The sequence below is a fragment of the Hesperophylax consimilis genome, chromosome 10 (genome assembly GCF_061612785.1).
Source record: "Hesperophylax consimilis isolate HC1 chromosome 10, BYU_Hcon_1.0, whole genome shotgun sequence".
Lineage (NCBI taxonomy): Eukaryota > Metazoa > Arthropoda > Insecta > Trichoptera > Limnephilidae > Hesperophylax > Hesperophylax consimilis.
In genome coordinates, this window is record NC_142845.1 from 5,092,915 (window position 1) to 5,114,167 (window position 21,253).

Consider the following 21,253-nt stretch of genomic DNA (forward strand, 5'->3'; position numbering starts at 1 on the left):
CGAATTCCTTAGAGCTGCGGTGGTTCTGTAAATCTCCATAATACCAACTATCCGATAGCTACACCAATGTTAACCTTTAAAAAATACTTTTGGGGGCGGTTCTACGCTTCGATTCATTTGATAGACAGTGAAGCTGCTGCCACACGCAAAGCTCACATCAAAAGTTAATGTACAGCGCATCATCTTTTCTACCGACACACGACGCTATCAAATATTTCTTCCTATGGTAGGAGAGGGGGTCAGTTGAATTCGAGAGCGGCCGAGGAACATAATTTCATCTGTCAAAGTGACAACTTTACTTACTGACAGCATGAGCACGTTTTCGAAATGGATGATACTTGTCGCCTATTGCTGGATCTGTTGGACAGCTCATCCTCAGATGATGATGCCGCCAACTACAAAATTATAAATGCTATTTATAAACTTTTTAGATTTTAAACAATCTGCGCGTAAATAGCGCATTTTCACATAACCTGACATAACCTCTCCGTCGAATCAGGAAATTCGCAGTTCGCACGCCGATCGACGAAAGCGACATATAATAAATTATTGTAAAATAAGCTCACGTCGATTTCCAAAAATGTCGAAGGCAAAGGCGGCAAGGACCAACACCAGGGCAGGGAACGAGAAGAGAGCACGAGAGCTGACGAGAGCAAACCAGATTACCAAGGAAAACAATTGAAAACAATCAACAAACGAACAAACTAGAAGCTTCTCTATGTAGGTATCGGGTCGTCCAACTTTATCAAAAAACCGAATGATATTACCAAATAAACATACTGAGTTAAAAATATGATTAATTTTGAAAGGGCGAAAATTTGTTTACTTCAAATTCAAATATTGATTATATTTATATTTTAAATATATGTTAAGTATGTTTGGAAATAAAGTTTTTTTTTATGTTTCTAAATTTACTAGCACACATGACGATATGAGCTAACATAATAAATAAGAAATGCATTATTAGGCTGCTTATGTCATGGCTGTCAAAGGGAACACGGAACTTAGTTGGTAGCTCCGCAATTAAAATGACCCCCTCTTCTTTTTACGTCGGAGAGGGGGACGCATAACTTTTCAAATATCGCGTCGGGAGCGGTTACGTAAAATAAATTCGGTTAGCGAAGTTCAGAACCACACTTATGGCGCGTTATCTTTTTACGTGTGTCGGGTCTGTATGGGATTGTATGGCGAGCGCTATTGTGCTTTATATTATCTGTTGATGTGAGATTTGCGTGTGGCAGCACCATAAAGAGTTAATAACAAATAGTTTTGGGGGCGGGTCTACGCTTAGATGTATTTTATAGACAATAAGGAGTTGATAACAAATACTTTTAGAGGCGGGTCTGCTCTTCGATGCATTTGATAGACAATAAGGAGTTGATAACAAATAGTTTTGGGGGTGGGTCTACTCTTCGTTGCATTTGATAGACAGTAAAGAGTTGATAACAAAAAACACGTAATGTTTTGAAATTTTCAATCTTGGTTAGAGATATTATATTATTATTTGCGCCAAAAGCGGCAAGAAAATGTTGCTCAATCCGATTGATATTTATGAAAATATTTATATTTGCATAAATCCGACTTAATTTTATTCCACATTGACGTGTGTTCTTGGACGTGCAGGACCTCGGAATCAATTTATTGAATACTTTAACAATGTGATTTTATTACCGGTTTTCGTAATTCACATCAATTAATACTATATTTCTAATGCATAATATTAAATCGTACTCTACGAAAAAACAATTGAAGAGTCATTTTCATTAATATGTACATAAGAATGCCGCCATCGACCAAGTCTCGCCCATACAGTAATAGGATCGCCCTGGAAAACTGACCCGAAGACGTAATGAAGAATGACATGGATTAATTTTTCGCTGACGTTAAAGATACACTTAAGACATGTGGGCAGACTTGGCAATTTTCCAGAGCTCGTTACGTAAACAGAAACACGTGTATACTTATTTTGATTATGCAGAAGTTGTGGGCGAATTGCAGTTTAAGATAAGGTTTCGCCCAAAACACCAAAAGTGTAACGTTTGTTTACAGTTTCCACAATACGTCCACGTGTAAACAGTGCCAACGAAAGGCAATTTTTTTGTGCTTTTTGATTCTGCACCATTTTTAACTTCTAATCCAAGACCTAAAAAATATGTTAACAACGGTGGTTATTGGTCGTTGTAAGAGCCTAAATGTAAAAAAAAACTCTTTACTTAAGAACAAACAAACAAAACAACAACTTGCCGTGTTTTGACATTATCTTATGTGAATTTTATGTATGATGGTTTATTAAGATACAATCTGATTGTATTTAATAACTGTTCTTTTAGAAATGACGTGGAGGTTTCACGCATCACGTAACATATTCCTATTAATTCACAAAGAAATGAAATGAAAAGAATTGGTCCAATAATTCTTTTCGCGCGCCCGAAGCAATATCTTGCAATCAGATGCCAAGTACTTCCATATACCTATTTTGTCTAGCCCTATCGCTGTATTGGTATTATCTTTTCTACTGTTGAATATATTTCTTTGCCTTGTTGCTTCCCTCGCAATTTCATAGCTCATTGACATTCGTTCACCGCAAAAACGATATTACATATTCCGATGTCTGGAACACCTGGAACGGAACAATGGGCTGGTTCATCTGCCATTTTGTACACAAAACTGGTCCAGAAACCGGACCCTGTGGAACACTTTCAAAATCCATTTTTTCGAAAAAATTGTTTAAATAAAGTCGAGCTTTATGTTAGACGTACATCTAAGGTTAGGTGGAACTCATTATATCGCCTTTGTACCGACAAATATTTTAACAGAAAATAACAAAATTCTCCATTTTGTGAACTTTTTAAATAAATATATAAATTATGAATATATTACGACAATACTAAGAGGTAAGAACAAAAAAGCAACAGATTTGCAGATTACCTATAATATGTAAAAATCACTCTTATTTAAAGAAAATATTTTAATGCAGCGAATTGAAAACCCTCAAAAATAATTTTATGAATAGAGCAAACATTTAAGAAAGTTCTGCTACCGACACAAAACTTTAACAAGTATCAACATCTGGAAAGGTGTTACGACATACTTATTACAATCCTTCAAAAAAATGTCTTACGTATTGAGCAATTATAATGACAGGGATAGAAAAGGGCAATTGGTTATTTGAGCGAAAATGAAAACGTGGCAACTTTCCAATGTTTTTTTGAAGAGTGCTAATCTCAAGATCACTCGCTAATGGGAGTTAATGAGCGGGGTAGCTTTGCATTAGCGTGACATTCTGGCAGTGAAATTTAATGTTTTTCTTGTGCTAATAGTTGTGATTGCAACAATTGTGGCACGTGCTGCAGCAGATGATCGTAACATTAGGAATAAACATTGAGATGGCTGATTATATCATCTGGCACCTGACACCCTAGCCTTTTAACCTAGTTTGCTTTGGCTAGCCAATACTTGCTATCATACTAGTTTTATTCAAATCTTTTGAATTAAAATGAATTTTTATTAAAAAAAATTATGTGAAACAGCTCAAGAGTACCAACTGCTCCCAACCGTCTAGACCCAGTGAGACCATGGCATCCCTATTTTGGGTATGTTGTGAGACTGAAGGTAGTGAGGAGCGGGAGGATATGAGGAAGAGGAATGTAATTTAGATGGCTATTCAGATCTGGTCACAAAACATGACTAAAGCCATTTCAAGCAACGTTTCAATTTTTAATGAAGGTCTTACACCAGGGCGACACTGAGAGTATCTTTCACTCTGAAACGTGCCGCAAATATAATATGTATTATTTTTGAAATAACACAAATCAATCAAATAAAATTTACTTGCGCACGCCGGGCGCTGAACCCGCTACCTCCATCTTGACACCTCGACCACGAAGGCCGTCAAAGTTACTTACCTCATTATCATATTAATTAAATAAATTATTATATTAATAAAGTTTATATTATATTAGTTAAGTTGCTGATTACCTGATTTCGATCGAGATTCAACAATCTTTTCACAAAATCTGTTTTCTTTATTGGAAATATAATCTTATTTTGAGAGTCATCTTACGTGTCAACGTTATGATAGAATTGCCAGGGGTTCACCTAAAACTTTCATAAAATATTAGAGTAATATTCTGTTGGCAAAATGGAGCCGCCAGTTCTTCCTTAATATTTTGATCACACAGTCACCATGTGCGGAACATGCTCTGTTCACGTGATAGTTGATATAGGCATACCACATAGGTACTATTATACATACAGACAGTGTGGGCACTTCTACTACTATATGTACCGTAAAGGTATGTCTTCGTCTTCAGTCGGGAGCCTAATACGTATAGTCCATGCTCTATACACATAGCCGTTACAATGTATTGACGGAGCGGGTTTGCCAAGAGGCACCAGTTTATCGTACGACAATGTTCTATTTTGTAGTTTTGCCCCACATATTACCGCAGAAGTTTTACTTTCTCGAAGAAGAACCAAAAATATGTTCTGTAGGGTACTTACCTCAATCCATGTGTCAATTTGTTGGTGTTTGACACTTTGACATAACGTCAAACCTGAAGTCTTTCCCGTAGTAACAGACGGATGTATCAAAGTGATCATTCCGTCAACAGACTATGGCCCTATATTTCAGTATCTTTATGCTCGCTAAGAGGAGTAATGAAGTCCGTCAAGTTGCTCTCTTGTAGGAGCCCCAGTGATACTATTACTAAAAAAACTGATATACCAGCCCTATTAAACATTGAAACAAAACAATGTTTATATCCCAGAAGAATTGCGCATTAGTATGAATATTCTTACCGATACGTAAGTTTTCAGAAAAGATGTACCTGTGGGTTTCTTTCATGTCACGATTTAATTTTTTTCTTCGAGTCCGTTTCTTTCATAGTGTACATTTTTGTGCCTACTCGACGAGTTTTTGTCATCTGCTGTTTCCTTTTATTCTTCTAAAGTTTTGTCGCAATGAATATAATATCATGTTTCAAGGTTACCTTTTATTTTGAAGAAGTTGCTTGGTGCTCTGTATAAATGTACTTTGGACAAACCTATAAGGCAAGAGCATCTTTTTCGATTATTTGTCTTTTCAGAGCGTATTTTTTATTCATTCTTCTTTTTCATTTTCACCTCGCCCTTATCTTGCCGGATTAAATCATGTTTTAGAGTTCAATAACCTTTTTTCGGCATATTATATTCGGCACAACTTGTAAGAACTTGCAAAAACTTGAAACCTGCTGCAGGTGATGTTATTATACTTCTATAATTTCTTAATTGGTTTCATACCCGGCCTCGCCCGTGTTTTTTACAGTTATATCTTGCTCTCAAATATGTTCAACAAATTATCTAACCGTGTAAATACTTCGTAGTTGTTTTAAATGGAAGCTTTTCAAACAAGTTTCATGTCAAAAATTATCTTTTGTATTTTGATATGATATTTAATTATCGCCGTCAATCGCATGATCTGTGATTGTATCTAACCGCTCGTCTATTATCATTAATATAATGAGTTATGCAATGTTCGCTGTAATATGCAATATTACAGATGGCGTAATATAAAGATAAGCCTAGTTCAAACAAAGATTTTTTATCAACATACATATCCACACATTTGACTTGCCTGCCGTTTAAAAACGCGGGGGAAAGGATCTAACCCGAGCTTTTCGAAGTTCAAGTGAAAACGGTCGTCTGTAGGGCTAGCTTTAGACTTGTAAGTTTTTTCGTAAATTTACGACTTCTAGCCAATGGGCATATTGCATTTTGAAAATCCAATATGCCCATTGGCTAGAAGTCGTAAATTTACGAAAAAACTTACAAGTCTAAAGCTAGCCTAGGAACTGTAGGCACTAACGAAACCGCGCGCACAACTTAAGCTCGGTCCAGACATGTTTTTTTGTCCGTACCGTACCTCCGTTTCGTACCAGCGTCGCGATCAAGAACGCTAGTTTGGACGCCCGTTCGGTACGGTACGGTGGTACGGCATCTCGATACGGATAGAGGTACGCTCCGATCCATCGCGAGTCGGTTTTTCGGCCCGTTCAAAGGCGATACGGTACGGGTCTGCGCCAGTCTGGACGTGTTCGCGGCGTCTTACATCTTTCTCTGTTTTTGAACAATTCTAACTCCCACCAACGTCGCCTTTTTTGTTTTTTTTTCGTTATATTATTGTGAGTAACAATGAAGGACGCGCAAGCAATCGTCAAATTCTCAAACACTTCCGCAGTCGACGACATGGTGGGAGGAAATGAACACGCGATGATCGCAGCGACGTTACGGAGATACGGGCTCTTGATCGCGACGCGGATACGAAACGGAGGTACGGTACAGACAAAAGATGATGCGTCCAGAGTTTTTGGATCGCGACGCTGGTACGAAACGGAGGTACGGTACGGACAAAAGAACATGTCTGGACCCAGCTTAGTGTGGACAACATCGTTCTACGGTACTACTTCAAATCATATCTAAGCGTAGCGGCGCCTCGCCTTTGTTTCTACCTACACACCAAACACATAAGGCTTTAAACATCACTTTGTTTTGTTTCTTTCTCTCTCCTTTTCTATCCCCTGAATTTGTAATTGAGCATAATCTATTTTTAACAATGTATTAGTGCGTAAGTACTTTCTTCTGAATTCCTATCTTGGCTTTGTGCTTATGTGTATCCCAGTATGTTTCCTTTTTTGTTTCTTCTCGTTTGTTATACTTAACCTCCCTTTTTCTATTTGTGTACTGTTTTGTATGTGACACTTATAATTTTGAAATCAAAATACCAACGTAAAATTGTACCTATTAACTCCTACGTATGTATGTAAGTTTCTCTCGTCCTACAATGAGTTTTGTAACTCAACGGCACAGCTCTAGAAAGAAATAAAAAATAAAAAAATAACTTTAACAATAGTCTGTACAGTTTGGTCGTAGGCGGCAGTCGACACGCTTCCATGCCATATTATGATGACCGGATAAATCATCAAAATGATAATTCATCACTTCTTTAAAAAGTTATATAAAGTCATGGAAAGTGATGAAACAAAAACTTTATTAACTGGGTTAAGTGGGTTAGGTTAGGTTAGGTTTAAATAAAAAAATTTCATCGTTTCTAATGAATTTATATCACTTTTTAAAGGTGTGTTGAATTGTCGATGAGTTGATTTATCATGGAACCCATATTATATCCCTTTGTTTCTATCACATATTGACGGGATACTTACAGGATGTTAAAAAACTTACCTGACATATTTCTATTACGTATTGACGGTACACTTACAGGATGTTAAGAAACGTACCTGACATATTTCTATTACGTATTGACGGCACACTTACAGGATGTTAAGAAACGTACCTGACATATTTCTATTACATGTTGATGGCACACTTACAGGATGTTAAGAAACGTACCTGACATATTTTAACCATTGATTGATTCCTGATATTAATTTGAGTAAAAAATTTACATCAAATTTTCGTTTTTGGTGACTTTTTTTCAACTAAAAACATTTAGTAGAGATTGGACAGTTAGGAACGGGGTGGGGGGTTGGGTGGTTGCTCTGCTGAGAGACCAGTGTCGGCATGTTTTTATTGGTTATTTTGAAAAAAAAATGTAAGGTACGTGTCTTAACCTCCGAATGATTCAAACTTCCAGACTTTTCGACAGTATTGTTGGCTAACAGTATTTGTTTGTTTGTTGTTTCAGGGATGTTCGGCGCCCGCCACTTCGTGACCTTCATGCTGTTCCTGGGAATGGCCAACGCCTACATCATGCGGACCAACATGTCTGTGGCCATCGTGGCCATGGTCAACCACACGGCGCTGCAGAATCCCGAGGAGGTGGTGGACAATGAATGCGCGGCCGGGGACACGGGGAAGGTTGGTCCATTGGTCCATGCAGACCGGATGAGAAGGGTGGACGATGAAATTGGGCACACGCGAATTCGTATTCAATAATAAAAAAAAACTAAATATTTTTTTATGAAGGTTATTTAAAATCACGCAGCGAAAATATTCCGATTTCCATTGCATTACATGCATGTTTCGATCATATCTCTTATTATCGTGATTTTCGTTTTGCAAGCTTCAATGAAATATTTTAGATTTAAAGAAATTATTGCACATTGAAAGGGTTCCTTTAAGAGATAACCACTACCTATATACAAGCCAAAAAATGTTCTCAGTGTGTATAATGCTGCGTATACACTTGCGAGCTGAACCACGAATTATGGGAAAGGAACGAGCGCCGCTTGCGGTACGATTCAATACGCAGCATTATATCACCACGAATATAGGTAATAGGTATAAAAATCGCTTGGCAAGTGGAGTTTATAAATGATCGATTTAAGCGCAAAAGTTAATTTATTTATTTATTTTGTTAATAATTAAAATTAAAATAAAGCTAATCATATTAACAAACAGTATTTTTAAAGATAATTTTCTAATTAAATAATAAATTATTTAGTAGTTTACGCTTGTATTTTTATGGTGTATTTAACAATTTAATTTTAATTCTACTCTAGCAAATCTGTAGAAAAAGCTTAAATTTATCCAAAGCATAATTTTTGTTATTCGTTGTAAAAAATAATCGAAGATTGTAATTTCACTTATAGCTTCGCCTTAAACTCATGAAAGTAACTAGTTAGTTAGAATCGTGTAGAATCGAAAAGAACTAACACAGCTGGTGCAAAAGAAAAATGCCAAAAAAGAATCCTACGAAAAGTTTATATATCACATTTAAATTTGTTACCATGACGAATATCATCAGCTATCAATTTAATTTCCACTACCGAAAATAAAGGTAAATTAATAATCCTTATTTTCGGGGGCGTATTTTGAACCAAAATACCTCGATACTCGACTATACTCTGCTGTAGGTACCCGTTAGTGCTTCAAAGAATTCAATAGTATAACGTAATTTTCATAATAAAAATATTATTTGGCGAATTTCCCATTGTTTAAAAACAAAATGTTTTTATCATTGATTGCGTATTGTTGCATATCACAAACCATTATGTAAACATAACGACGTGACTCAACAAATTGACTTGCCCGGTTCAAGTTTCCGAACAGTGTGCCCAGTTTCATCGTACATACCTTGCTTCATGTTAGAATTGTCAACAGTTGGTTTATCGATCATTGTCCAAACAAAACGTCTAGGAATCTTTTTCCAATTATAATTTATATCTAATGCATTTAGCAATCGGAATCTTCCGCCATCGATCATAATATATTTATTATTTTAGTATAACCACAAAATTAATGAAAGAGAACTCATTCATCGATCGAGTAGATTCTATATAATAGGCAATAGTTATTGAGCCCTTGCCCGGAATAATGTTGTAGCCAACAAAACTATCAATTTTATTTATTGACGGAATAATATTGGGTATGTTATTATGCACCTTTTAATGGTGATGAACCTAGATCTGTGGCAGCATTTTAAAGATATTGATTTGCGGAAGAATTTTGAACATGCTGTCTGTTGTAGTCACGATGTGTCGTTTAATTCATTGGAATAAAGCGGACATCTTATGTTTTAAACTAGAAAGACATCAAAGTTAAGAAGCTGACGGATGTAAGAAAGTAGCATTTGTCCATAAAAAATATAATGAAGCCTGCTTTTTCTCATCGAGACAGTTTTGTGGAATAATGTTGTAAGTTGATCTCACAGCAATATCGTATCGTAAATCGTTTGCCTTATCATATTGTTATTTGCTGTTATGCTTAAATACCTCAATGACGTGTGTGAATTTTTGTAAGATGAGCATACTTCAATGAGATGTTGCTTTCTGTAAGGTTCTGTTGAGTGAGGTAGAGAAAAAAAACATTTTGTCAATGATATGTTGCTTTCTGCATGGCTCTATTGAGTGAGATGGAGAAAAAAAAACATTTTGTCAATGATATGTTACTTTCTGTATGGCTCTATTGAGTGAGGTAGAGAAAAAAAAACATTTTGTCAAATGTGTGATTTTTTCATTTACAACATTATTCCATTAATAGAGCATTACTTCTTGTCATAAATTCTAATTTAATTGCTTTTTTTCAACACTTTTCATTTAAAATACTTAAGAAGTGTACGTTTATTGTATTTTAAATACAAAATGTAACGAAAAGTAACTGGTTTCGTTTTTTCGTAATTTATCTCAAAACTAGAGTATTGTTGGATTTTGGTTATTCCGGGCAATCAATATTAATCCGAATATTTTTTTGTTTGTTTAATTAATCTACATAAATCCATAGTTGAAGTTGCCGCGCAGCAGATTACGATAAATTAATTTTGTTACGATAAAATTCGGCATGGCACTTGAAAGTCAGACCAAAGAGTGAGATTATGATCCTTCTATTGAGAGCTCCGTTGTTACCTCTCTTACTTTTTCACGTGTCGCTTATACGACAGAGAGGGAGGGTAGAACGGAGCTTATAAGTGGTGTACCTATATATTATTATTATTACGACACTGATCTGATTCATATGTTTACTGTTCTGATAACATTTCATCACCCCTCACCTTTTTCATAAATCCCGCATCTATTTCACATATAAATTATAACTATAATGTTATCTACCTACACATATCTACCGAAATGTTATTAATTTACTCAGTAATCATAACTTCCCAGAAACACTCTATTGTGTGACATTTAAAAAATAATTAAAAAGTCAGTACCTACCCAACTAACATCGTTTTAACAGCACTATTTAGAATAAAAAAATTGTGAAAAAAATTTTATGTGTGAAATTTGGAATTGGGCCGCTAACAATAACACTCCTTCTGCAGATGACGATAAGGTTTAAATTCCCGCTTAACACCATCCGCCTGTTTTGATTTATGCAAGAAAAAAACATCGCCAAAAAGTGTATTTTATTTTATTTTGCGAAGTTCAGGCACAAATATTTAAATGTTTTACGATCATTAGGGAATTTTGTGAGGCAGTATAAGTGAAACACCCAATATTCATAGCGGTGTAAATATTACGCGGCGCTTAATAGTGATAAGCAGAGGCGGATTTGCAGTCTTGGCCGCCCTAGGCCCCAGACCATGTAGCCGCCCCTTTCTCAGTACCCATCATATTGACCAGGAGTATCCAAACTTTTCAGTAAGTTCCTAGGGTCAAAACCGTTTTAATTTTCCTGCCATTATCATTCATGGTTCATGGGGTGAGATTTGTCCAGGTCTTGGCGGCGGATACGTCTGCCCACCTGCTGCGTGGCGGGCCGGATCGAGAGAGACTGGGTGAGGGAGGCCTTTTGACCTTTCCAGCCGGACTATCTTGACCCATCGCCTTATGGGGAGGGATGTATTCATACGTATGTCTCTCCTGGACACACTAATCCCCAGATTCCTACCCACCCCTCATACATTTTCCTTTTCAGAACTTCCTATCCTTCCCTTCCTTAAAAAGACCCTCCACACAGCATCACCTAAGATGACATAGGTCGTGAGGGAAAATATTTTCCTCAAAGCCGCCTGTGTGGAATTAATGTAAAAAAATACGCTTGCTAAATTCGCTAGTTCAATTACTGTATAATTGTCGATTGTCGCAGGCCGGATTGATGACATTGGCGGGCCGTTGTTTGGAGACCCCTGATATAGACTATAGACTACATAATGAATTTACTTTATTGACAACTTTTGTCAAAATCGATTTAGAAATTTAGTTAACTATAATAGCTGCTAGTATGTAATACTTTCTAAGGTTTCAAGGATTTGAATAAAACATTTAAAACAGTTTTAGGTTTAATTTATCTAACTAGTTTCAGGTTTATTCTCATACAATAATATATAAGTGTTTCACAGTTACAATTAGGGTTGCCAGATACGGGCTGGATAAAAAGTTATTATTAAGTCTCCAAACAAATAAAAGAAATCAGCACCTTTTTTAAATAAAAATCAACTTAAGGTAAGGTGTGGCGAGGGCGGCTGCGGGGCGTGGGGGCGCGCTGTGTGCTGTGTGTGAACACGCTCTTGCATATCTCTATTTTGTACGTAGAATATTTAGGTACTTAGGAAGTAATTTCTTGTTATCATCTGTGACTTTTTTGTCACGATTGGCCGCCCCTAATATCTGGCCGCCCTAGGCCCGGGCCTACATAGGCCTAAGGGCAAATCCGGCTCTGGTGATAAGCTTACTATACCAACGCTGTACGGGCGCGTAAGAATCTAATAAGTAAGACGGATAATAATAGATAATTCGTGGGTAGATACTAAAAGTAACTATTCATTATTGGCAGATGCACTTGACCGACATTACTTTGGCCGCAGATAACCCCGACTAGAGTTGTAAACAAACAGGCTGACGCAGACTAAAGACCCCTAGCAATCATTTTATTTTTTTTATAAATTGATGTCCTAGGCACGTTATTAATGAATGTGGCTATGTGTTTACTAATAAATAATGCAACAGTAATAAGAAATGTTGACACATATTATTTAATACGTAATAATAATAATAATAATAATAATAATAATAATATTTTATTCCAGGATGTGATGTAATAAGCTTTCTTGTTGGTAAACATGTTGTTTTTATTGAATGTTCGTAGAAAGTTTATGAACATCTAAATTTCTATTTTAAATATCATCAGTAGGTACCATCACTTTCATCAATTGATTTCTCGGTAATTATTAATACTAACTATTTGAATTTCACTTATGTTTTCGGGAATAAATTAATGCAAATCTTGGAAGCGGAAATTAACCCACTTCCCGTCATCCGATCAAGCTGAAACTCCGCAGATAGACTCCTTGTCGATGACAATGCATTCTATCAACTTGGTGGCACTCATGCGAAATATGATAAACATTACAGCAGTTAATGTATGAAATAAATGTCGGTCCTACCCGATAAGCATTTGGCGAGTTATTAGCGTGACTCCCGTCCCTGGAAAGGAAGGTACAATCCTCACAAAAACAGATGCTGTTAGCTCGTTCTACATGCGAGCCGACTACACCAAAGCTGCTAGAAGCCATCATCAATGCTCCTAGCTCCAGCAGGCTCCATTAAAATTCCCATAGAAAAGACTTATTAGACAATTAGACATGGCAATCGGTCTGTTAACAACAGATTTTCATTCAGACGCATCCCTTTGCTTTTCTTTGAAGTTGATTCAACATTTCTATCGGGTGTTCTACGGCGTAGACATCCTGCTTTCAGTGATCTATTTTATAGATTTTATGACGAGATGGGAACACGCCATTACATGTAAAGTGGTTGAACTCTTGGAAAAGCCTCAAAAAGATCCTTTGTAGTATATTTGTAAAGCCAGGGAAATACGTCATAATTACCTGCCATTTGATATCATCGGAAACTGTAGACTGTGACGGGCACACCAACTACAACATTGACAATGAAAATCTGCAAAACAATCCCCTTTTGTTGATGACAAAAATACCATGAATAATGTCGCCCGTTTGATGTGCATCCGTGACATTGCGTCCCATTCAAAGTCACTGATTGACACACAATGCTTGTGAACAATGTTATCCGGAGTCTTGCTAAATTGCCAAACGTCCGTTATGATTTGGCTCGACGAAAAACGGGAAAATGCGATACAATAAACATAGAAGATAAAATCCTGTTCAAAATCAGGCATCGGCTACCTATTTATGGAAAAGAATATATTTACATTTTCGCTCAAAACAAATTCTGGCAACTTTGTGTAAAAAATTGTAATCACTGTAAAACCAAATCTAAAAGCCCAAGAGGCGCGTAAAAGAATAATAAAGATATAAAATAGAACTACCAGAAAAAAAGCACAACAGCAGTGAGTTATAATTCTAAATAAATAATATACCTATTATAATATGATTTTATTAGAACATTTACATTGTAGACAGGTCCGTTACAGGTAAATATTTAACATTTTTATATTAGTCTAGCGCAGGCCAATGAAAAATCACTGGATAATTTGAATATGTGAAAAAATCAGTTCCAATTTAGAAAATGACAGAAATAATTTTCTCTTTAGAATATTATATTATAGGTAGGTACTTTATCGCTTGTCTGAATTTTTCACAGAATTAGTTCCAATTTTGAAAATGACACAAAGCAAATGCGAGTTCTTTAAACCAGTTTTGCAGGTCGCACAGACAACCGACATTCTATTTTTTGCCATTTACAAATTTTGAATTTGCCACCCCCCCCCCTCCCTTATTATTTTAGCGTTGCCTACCTTCAACACCAATTTTGCAAATACCGAATAATGTTCTTTTGTACCTACTTTCCGACGTAGGTGGTTACCCACGAATCGATGGAATTTTAATTTAACTGTGTAGATTTATCTCGCATACAAATAAATAGGGCTTCGTTACTTGTAATCAATTGGCATTTCCGAGTTTTCCGTCTGCCATGCTGTCACCGCCGTTGTAAGGCATCCATTATAATAATTATTGTAGTCATTACCTATTCATTCTATGGCCTCGTGTCCCTCACGTGTTCACGCGCAAGTTGATGTATATGAAACGGTCGCTGTATAAGTATAGGCGGTTTTAAATCGATCTGTGCGTTTGTAAATAATAACTTACTTCCGATTTACGTTACTTTGTGTGGGTAGTGGGTAGCTAGTGGCTAATACGGCATGTCAATGTTTGCGGATCAGACATCCGCAGCCATTTCTAAAATAAGCCATTATCTTTCATTGTCAGTAGAAGTGGGTGTCAAATTATGGGAGTGGTTGACAGTTGATTTATTATCAGCGTGCAATCACTTTCTATCTGTCCCTCGCAAGAACCCCTAAACTACAACAACCTCTGTTGCTACTCGGGTAGGTATTGTCTTTTTTGGTTTTTTGTATTCTGCCTTTTCTCTCTTATCTGGAGCTAGTGATTTTATGGCATCCCCAATTGGGGTATGTTGTGAGGTTGAAGGTAGTGGGTAAGGAGATGGGGAAGAGGAAGGTGGGGGAGTACCTGGCTCTTCAGATCTGGTCACCAACATCAAGTCATTTCAAGTAATATTTCAATTCTGAACTGTGGTCTTACACCAGGGCGATACTGAGAGTACCTTCCACTCTGGAACGTGCCGCAAAGTTTTCTCTGTTCACCTGAAAAAAAATTATGTAAAAAATAATCACTGTTATTGCCGTTTAATGACTTTTACCCAAAAATAATAAACATTTTAATAAAAAGATTGGCAGCTCGGATCAAAGATCAAAGAGCGGTTGATATAAATAAATAAATATAATGTACACCTTTATCATTTCAAAATCTTGGTTTCGTTGAACAGAAGTTTATATTTTATTATCTCCATTAAACACTAGATATATATTCTCATATCAATTTTTCGTCACTCCATTTTCCAATCATAATATTACCATTTTATTATTAAGTAGGAATATAATCATAAATCTATTGACGTTTGTCTTTTTAAAAGGGCCATTAAAATTAATCTTACTGATAAAAAAAAATCTATTAAAAGGGCATATTAACCGTGTCTCTATTTTCTGTATATGTACAAGATGTCTGGGGGGTAAAGTGTACAAACTTAGGAAGATGATTCTACATGATAGTACAAGGTAGAAATATATAAACTTTTTCGAAATTTTAACATTTTAAGGTAGTTTTCACTATTTTCAGGAAAACAATATGATTTATTTCTATGGAAAAAATAATATTCTTTTAAAAAATATTTTTGTGTGGGAAAAAAAACAATGGAATTTCGAAAAAAGTTATTTTTTATTTCTCATGTGGAATCACATCCTGAAGTTTTAGCACTTCACCCCCCCGGACACCCTGTATGAACCTAATATTGTTATATTAAGAAAATATTTATCTACGTAATACAGGATTTTCCAATAAGAGGTGTTATTTTGAATAGCCCGCTATTTCGGTAGATGTTACTTTTGAAGCTTTCATTTTTTGACATTTGACCAGTAAAAACTACGCCATTAATAAAAATGGAACGATACACGCTTCAAAAACGCATTGAAATTATTAAAATTCACTTGAGTGAATCAAATGCAAATCATCTTGAGTGATGAGGCCCATTTCCACCTCGGTGGCTTCGTCAACAAGCAAAATCGTCGCATCTGGGGATCCGATAACCCAAGAGTTATTGTTGAAAAGCTTTTCTATCCTCAAAGTGTGACTGTTTGGTGCGGTTTATGGTCCCGCGGAGTCATTGGTCCTTACTTTTTCGAAAATGAGGCTGGAGCAACAGTTACGGTGAATGGATTGCGCTATCGAGAGATGATTAATGATTTTTTTATGGCCGGAATTGGATGGTATTGATTTGGACAACGTTTACTTTCAACAAGACGGCGCTACGTGACACACAAGCAACGAAACCATTGATCTTTTACGATTGAATATCAAAATAACACCTCTTATTGGAAAGCCCCGTATATTATGCTAATGGTATCAATTTTAAAAGAGGTTATATATAATATTATAGAAATGATTTTATATCAGTTTTTATCCATTGGGCCAGTATCAAATGTGGTAATACATTTCCTTTCTTATTTTATTTTAAACAAACATTAATAAATATGTATTAATTTTTTTCAGAGTTTGGCAATTACTAAATAAACTACCCATTTAGCTTCATGTATTTAACTTAATTTCATGGTTTTATATTTAATGCGCATAAATTGACGCATGGTTTTGTCAACTTCATTGTGTAACCGATAAAGAAAAACAATAGTTTTATTTTTTAGTACTTACTCTATTTGCAAAAGTATGTACTTCAATCATGATTCTAAAACGATTGGGTTTTCAATCAATATTATTTACTAGTAATTGAGTATAATCGCATGTGTTCAGAGATGTGCAAAATGGGTACCCAAAACCATTTGAAATGCAAAATGGAAATGGGTCAAAACTTTTCCTTTTGAAAATGCAAAATGCAAAATGGTTTTTAGAAAAGCATTTCAAATGCAAAATGCAAAATACCTATTTTCAAAATGCATTGAAATGCAAAATGGTTTCTCAGGTCAAACAATTAAAATAATTATAGAATTTTCAAATAATTTTGTCATTTAATAATGGACATTAATGTAGAACAAACATATTACATGATGGTAAATCCAAAAACACCACGACTACAGATTATGAAAACACAAAAAATTTGCGCGGGACTAATGTTGCCAACGTAAAAACATAGAAACTGCTATCTTACATTTAATATTACAGCGTCATGGCCCCATGTTCAGTATTTAAATCAGTATTTTTTGTAATGGTATCACTCAATTGCCAGGGCTTCTACCAGGGAGCAACTTGACAAATACAAATTATCTCCCATAGCGAGATTGAGGACCGACTGATATTTGGGGCTTATGAAAAAAAGATGAGTGGATATTTAAGAGATTTAATTGTACAATCTATATTACAATATGGTATTATTGGCTGGGGAGGAACTTATAACAATATATTAAATCCACTTAAAATAGTTCAAAGATTGATAATTAAAGTAATATTGAAAAAACCATCCAAATTTTCTACTGAGATTCTCTTTTCAATATTCAATGTACCCACAATAGACAATATATATAAAAAATATATATTCTACAAATTTATAAAGAAATACAGTTAAATAACTTACAATTCAATTCGTCAGCAAGATATCAAAAAACTATCAAAATCCCAAAACTTAATACAAAGCACACACAAAATACCTCTCTCTATCTAGGTATAACATATTTTAACATCCTTCCATTATATCTAAAAAATATTGAAGATATTCAGGAATTTAAAATAAAATTAAAAAATTACCTAAAACTACTATAAAAGTCCATATCTTACTCTTATTATTATTTCATTCAAATCTTGAAACTGTATTATTGATAAATCTTGCCTATTTCTTACTTATCCCTTTGGTTTTGCAAATATATTATTTACTTACTTACATGATTCCATATAATTGAGCTAGGATTCACTCACCAAACACAAGAGCCTCGTCTCTTTATGGTGAGGAAAAGCTATTATTATTTACCTTGATAACACTGTATAATATGTATAATTGTATATTTATTGTAAAAAAACATACAAATATTAAATAAAAAAATTTTTTTAAAAAAGATAGTAGCAAGAATGTTGCAAAAAGCATTTAAAATGGAAAATACATTGAGAAAAGCATTTAAAATGCAAAATGCAAAATGGTTTTTAGAAAAGCATTTAAAATGCAAAATGGAAAATAACCATTTTGCATTTTGCATTTCCATTTGAAATGGATTTATTTGAAATAAAGCACATCTCTGCATGTGTTTTAAAAGTTCATAACTAATCTGAACCTGGAAAATTGTGTTTCAGCATTATATGGTACGGATCGGTTTTTAGCCGAGACTTAATATGCCATCGACAAGCTTGTGGAGACTCCTTAATAGGGAGATTATCGACTTGGCATACTCGTTTATGAGCGTGGATGATTTTATGTAAGTATCATATGAATGTACGGGTCACTCTACGGACTGACTGCCAACTGTCATCTTAACCATTCCTGTGCATTGATGATTATTGTTTATTCAGGTTAACTTGAGGACATGGTGACATCGTGACACTGAGGCACCTCCTGAACATCACTGTCACTGTCTCTCTCTGTCACTGCCACTGACCAAACCATGTGTTCACACATTTGATCTCGGTTCCAATATGGTGGTAATCTCTTTGACTTTAGGGTAAACTTTTGAGGATCACAAAACAATTTCAGCTTTTGAGGAACAGTCTATCAATCCATAATACTTGTGTATTTACTAAACCTTCATACTTGTATATCTGTATTCTGTAGTCTACAGCAATAATTGCTTTCTTCTATGTTTTTTGCATGTGTTTGAGATACCCCTGTTTGTTCAGAAGCCGGAAATGTTTAAAACAATCTAAAAGTTCACTCCCAAGACGTACATATTCGTCTCTGATAGAGCTTCACACTTTCCACTGAAAGGGAATGAAAACTGTTGGTTTTATAAATCAATAAACAAATTAGCAAAAAAGACAAACGTCAATAGTCAATCATCATTTTGTTAATGTGTTGTAGACCAGAGTGTTTCATATTCTTGTATAATTTTGATTACAGCATGATGAACAAGACGGTGAGTTTGTATGGAGTTCGGTTATGCAAGGATACATCCTATCGTCTTTCTTCTACGGTTACGTGATAACGCAGATTCCCTTTGGCATCCTGTCCAAGAGGTACGGAGCCAGGTATTTCCTGGGCGTCGGCATGTTGGTCAACTCTTTGTTTGGGCTACTGGTGCCCATTGCTGCTGAACACGGAGTTGGCTGGCTCATTGCGGTCCGATTCATCCAAGGACTCGGAGAGGCAAGTACCAACTTCTGAAACCTTTATTTCGCTTAGATATAAATGGTCTATCTTTCAAGTAGGTACTATTACTATTCCTACTTCTATTTATTTCAATCTGAGAAAATAATATTTTTTCACTACAAGTTATCTAGTGTTATCTTAACTGACATAATCTGCGTAATTCTAGTACTGGAATTATTAAACTGTATTGCAAGCATGGATTAAGATAATCTTTCAATATTAAATATTAGTCACACTTTATGGCCCTATTTCTTTCAATTGCCCTAGTACCACACTTTAAAAAAATCAAGTGTTCTAAGAAATTTGCCATATTTAGTGTAGACAATGCAATTTAATAAATTTAAAAAACCAAATTATTAAAAGCGACCGAATTCCTTGAAGTCAGGCTAAATAATTATCGGTTCTACGAAGCCATTTGTCTGAAGCAGCAAAAAAATCTAGAATTATATTAAAATCTCGTGTAATGAGATTTGCAATGCCTGTTCTAACTGGAATTTGTAGGTCAATTAAACTATTTTCAACTCTCAAAGTAATTTACATCATGAGCAATGATATTTTGAAATATCCACTTATTTTTCAAATGTTAAGTAGTTAAATGAATAAATTGTTTCATATTAAAATAGTCAACATATTTGCAACTGCAAATAATAAGTTATCCTCTTTTCAATTGTATTTTGCCTTTTTAATAATGTGATTTTTTTTTATTTCCAGGGACCTATTGTACCTTGCAGTCACGCCATGCTGGCCAAATGGATTCCACCCAATGAGAGGAGTAGAATGGGTGCTGCCGTGTATGCTGGTAAGCCCACAACCCATTTAATGAAAAAATTATAATGCTTTGGCTTCCTCACATTAGTATTAAATCGCTTGTATTGAAAAAGGGAGACAACAAGAATGTGACCTGCTCAACAAACAACTGTCATTCTCAAAAGATATTTATCCAACCACCCAAAAATCGAGAATGATTAACAGAATTCGGCACATTTCATAAATTATATGATAAGTAGGTAATAATTTATAAATTTATACATATTTGGGGATTAGGCCTAACTACAAAAACTGGCGTTTTGAGTTAAGCTTGGTTTCGTTAGTGCCATAATCATATTTATTAGTGACAAGAAGCTCTATCTCGTATATTAAGAGCTTTGATTATATAAATGTCACATTTATATAATCAAAGATTAAGAGATACAGTTAGGCATATCAGTTAGGCATATGAGCATTCCAATCTTTATTTCCGTTTATCTCAAAACTATGTTTTTGTAGATAGGCTCCTGTGATCATTGATCATAATCCCCCGTATTATGAACTGGAATAAAGTTTGCTGATGAATTTATTGTACGTTTGAAAGAGGTTTGTGTTCGTAGTAGGCTCCTCAGTGTCACTGTGAAATTACTAGATATAAAAAATCATCTAGAAACGATTAATATCGAGTTCAAAAAATTAGTAAACCGTGTAATCTTCTTCTATTATATACAGGGTGTCCGGAAAGTAGTACAAGCTGAAAACTCGTGAATTTACATTACATATTCAGAAATATTTTTATAGTAGTTTTATAATAGGTTTGTACTAGATAAATATATAAATAAATTTTATATCCAAAAAAAAACATTTGGAGTCCATTTTGTGATATAACTTTTTGATTTGAACATTTTCGAGTAAATCTAGTCCAAAGTTAAAATTTTTATGTCAAATTTGAACAAAAAGTTTGCTAGGGGTTAATATCCGCTATTCAATGGCTGCAAAAGTTATTTTAACCCTTTAGCTGCCAAAAAAATGTAATACTCGGATAAAAAAATAAAAAAATTTTGGGTTCTCTATGTGACCTAGATTCACTAGTTTACCGACTACGAGTTTCCGGACACCGTGTATAAAGAAGAGTGTCTGTGGATGGCTTTATTTTTTATGCAAATCTACATTTTCATTCTGAGATTGATGAAATTTTGCAAACATGACTTTCAAAACCAGAGACAGGTCACTCTGTCTACATGAGATTTCGAAGAACATTTTAAATATGTTGC

At 35.0% G+C, this 21,253-nt stretch overlaps 1 protein-coding gene across 4 annotated transcripts in view; it reads left to right on the top strand.

The window, feature by feature from the left end:
- Positions 1 to 21,253, top strand: part of Picot (putative inorganic phosphate cotransporter protein picot) — a 126,367-nt gene that overhangs the window by 94,399 nt on the left and 10,715 nt on the right. For 3 of the 4 annotated variants that reach the window (XM_089636523.1, XM_089636524.1, XM_089636525.1), the window contains exons 2-4: positions 7,682 to 7,854; positions 18,984 to 19,229; positions 19,944 to 20,031. In XM_089636523.1, the coding sequence (XP_089492649.1) occupies positions 7,682 to 7,854; positions 18,984 to 19,229; positions 19,944 to 20,031 (507 nt within the window). Of the gene's footprint in view, positions 1 to 7,681; positions 7,855 to 18,231; positions 18,346 to 18,983; positions 19,230 to 19,943; positions 20,032 to 21,253 lie in introns of those variants that run through there. The other variant, XM_089636526.1, reaches the window with a different exon arrangement.